Source organism: Penaeus japonicus, unplaced genomic scaffold, assembly GCF_977035675.1.
Source record: "Penaeus japonicus unplaced genomic scaffold, GWHDUDI00000001_assembly GWHDUDI00000020, whole genome shotgun sequence".
In the NCBI taxonomy this organism is placed as follows: domain Eukaryota; kingdom Metazoa; phylum Arthropoda; class Malacostraca; order Decapoda; family Penaeidae; genus Penaeus; species Penaeus japonicus.
In genome coordinates this window covers 1,314,976-1,317,475 of record NW_028234422.1, presented here as the reverse complement: position 1 = coordinate 1,317,475, position 2,500 = coordinate 1,314,976, and the positions used below count along the sequence as shown (strand labels likewise).

At 35.2% G+C, this 2,500-nt stretch overlaps 1 protein-coding gene across 1 annotated transcript in view; it reads left to right on the top strand.

The window, feature by feature from the left end:
• Window positions 1-2,500, top strand: part of LOC122260492 (uncharacterized) — a 47,255-nt gene that overhangs the window by 11,053 nt on the left and 33,702 nt on the right. The window contains exons 8-12 of the mRNA XM_086548499.1: window positions 1-90; window positions 385-563; window positions 799-967; window positions 1,251-1,430; window positions 1,566-1,730. The exon at window positions 1-90 is cut by the window's left edge and continues 116 nt beyond it. Of these exons, the coding sequence (XP_086404625.1) occupies window positions 1-90; window positions 385-563; window positions 799-967; window positions 1,251-1,430; window positions 1,566-1,730 (783 nt within the window). The remainder of the gene's footprint in view (window positions 91-384; window positions 564-798; window positions 968-1,250; window positions 1,431-1,565; window positions 1,731-2,500) is intronic.

Genomic DNA, 2,500 nt, shown 5'->3' with positions numbered 1-2,500 from the left:
TCTCCTACGAGACCATCAGGAACAGACGCAGAGAGTTTCAGGAAAGCAAGAAGAGCAAGGATCAGAATGCCACTGAGGATGAAGCTATTGGTAACAGAGGGAAATATTTTCTTAGTTTTGATAACTGTATTTAAGTGAATAGTATTTGATGAAGTTATAATAGTGTAATTATGTGTATATATATGTATATATATATATATATATATATATATATATATATATATATATATATAAATATATATATGTATATAAATATATAAATCTAAATATATAAATACATAAGTATTAATATATATCTATATACATATATATATTAATACTTATGTATCCATATATTTAGATTTATATATTTATATACATATATATATTCTTTAACCCACTCAGGCAAGAAGAAAAGACTTGCATTCTTGGACTTGCTGCTAGAGTACTCTGATGGCGTCTCTCAGCTCTCTGACGAGGACATTCGTGAGGAGGTCGACACCTTCATGTTCGAGGGCCATGACACCACGGCGGCTGCTATCAACTGGTCACTCTACCTCCTTGGGTGCCATCCAGAAGTACAGGTGAGATGTTGGCTTTTACATCTTTTGTTGTTGATTTTCTTAATCATCAAATTCGAAGATCTCTTGAAAAATTATGTTTCTAAGATAATATACATTTCAATTACATCAAGTCTGAATATAAATAGTGAATATTTTCTTTCTTTTTCCTGTTTCTTTTCCCATAACTTCTTTTACCAAAGAAGGACAAGGTATATGAAACTCTTTCAATGTAGTATATCCCATTTCTTATCCGTAGGCCCGAGTGCACGAGGAACTGGATGCCATCTTTGGTGACTCAGACCGCCCAGTCACCATGGCTGACCTGAGAGAAATGAAAGTGACAGAGAACTGCATTAAGGAAGCCCTTCGTCTGTTCCCTTCTGTGCCTTTCATCGCACGAGAACTCAAGGAGGACGTTGTCATCAGTAGGGAGTGTCTGCTGTTTGTCGTATCTATTAATGTCACTCATAAGTAGACTATCTAATTATCTACAATTTATGCATCATGTTGAGCAGCTTATTAGACGGCAGTATAATGATATAATTCATTCTATGAAATCTTTATTTTATTTTAGAATGAACTATTGTCATTTTAAATTCATTATAGATGCTTGCCTTGTGGACTATAATACATAACATGGTAGCATATCATATCTAGACAATTTCAGCTAAAAGTAAAATTTAATTAAGATAATGTTTTTATATGCAGATGACTACCATATTCCATCTGGCACCACTGTACTGGTGGTGACATACCGTCTCCATCGTGACCCGGAACAGTTCCCAAACCCGGAAGTGTTTGACCCAGACCGCTTTCTGCCTGAGAACTGCAAAGGTCGACACCCTTATGCCTATGTTCCTTTCAGCGCTGGTCCGAGGAACTGTATCGGTGAGTGTAAAGAGGATTGAGAAAAAGAATTCCATGGTAGTGATATATTTTTTAGAATTATACAGAGGAACTTCTTTGGCAGATCTGACAAACAATAATGCTTTTTGTTTTATCAATAAGTTCTTTTCTCTCCAGGACAAAAGTTTGCCCAGATTGAGGAGAAGATTGTCCTGAGCAACATCATGCGTAAATTCCGTGTGGAAAGCACTGTCAGGAACGAGGACCTTAAACTCCTCGGGGAACTGATCCTGCGACCCGAGGATGGGAATTTCGTCAAGCTTTTCCCAAGAGAGGCTTACTAAGGTCGTCACCCAAACAGCAGATGAATATGACAGTTCTTTGTAACATGATAACCAGGGAGTTTGATCAAGTTATTCAAAGCTGTCATTAGCTAGACAAATATTTATTCTTTTATTCGTTAATGTATGCATTTCTCCCCACACATATACAAGACAAATAATAGTATTGATAAAAATAAAAATTCAGTTGATGAATTTATCCTTTTATTTTACTTTTTTTTCTTTTTTTGGAAAGTGATGGTAATAGAAGTATTAATATTTGTGAATTGAAAATGTATGAACACATGTGTACAGTGCAGTACAGTGTGGAGGTGGATAATACATGTGTGTGTGTGCATATATATATATATATATATATATATATGTGTGTGTGTGTGTGTGTGTGTGTGTGTGTGTGTGTGTGTGTGTGTGTGTATGTCTATATTATAGATATGAACATATAGTGTGTGTGTGTGTGTGTGTGTGTGTATGTGTGTGTGTGTATGTGTGTGTGTGTGTACACATACACAAACACACTCACACGCACATACACACACACACACACACATATATGTGTTTGTGTGTATGTGTATGTGTATGTGTGTGTTAAAATATAAACTCGTGTAATACTCTCAAACATAGGAACGTATTAAAGAATGGGGGACAATAAACTTGTGGTTACATAAAATGAAATACAATCCCCTTTAGGATGTAACAATGGTTCCCAACACATGACATTTTTTTCACTGCCTTGTGTAACTTTAAGTGCCAATATTCTAAAAAAATAAATTT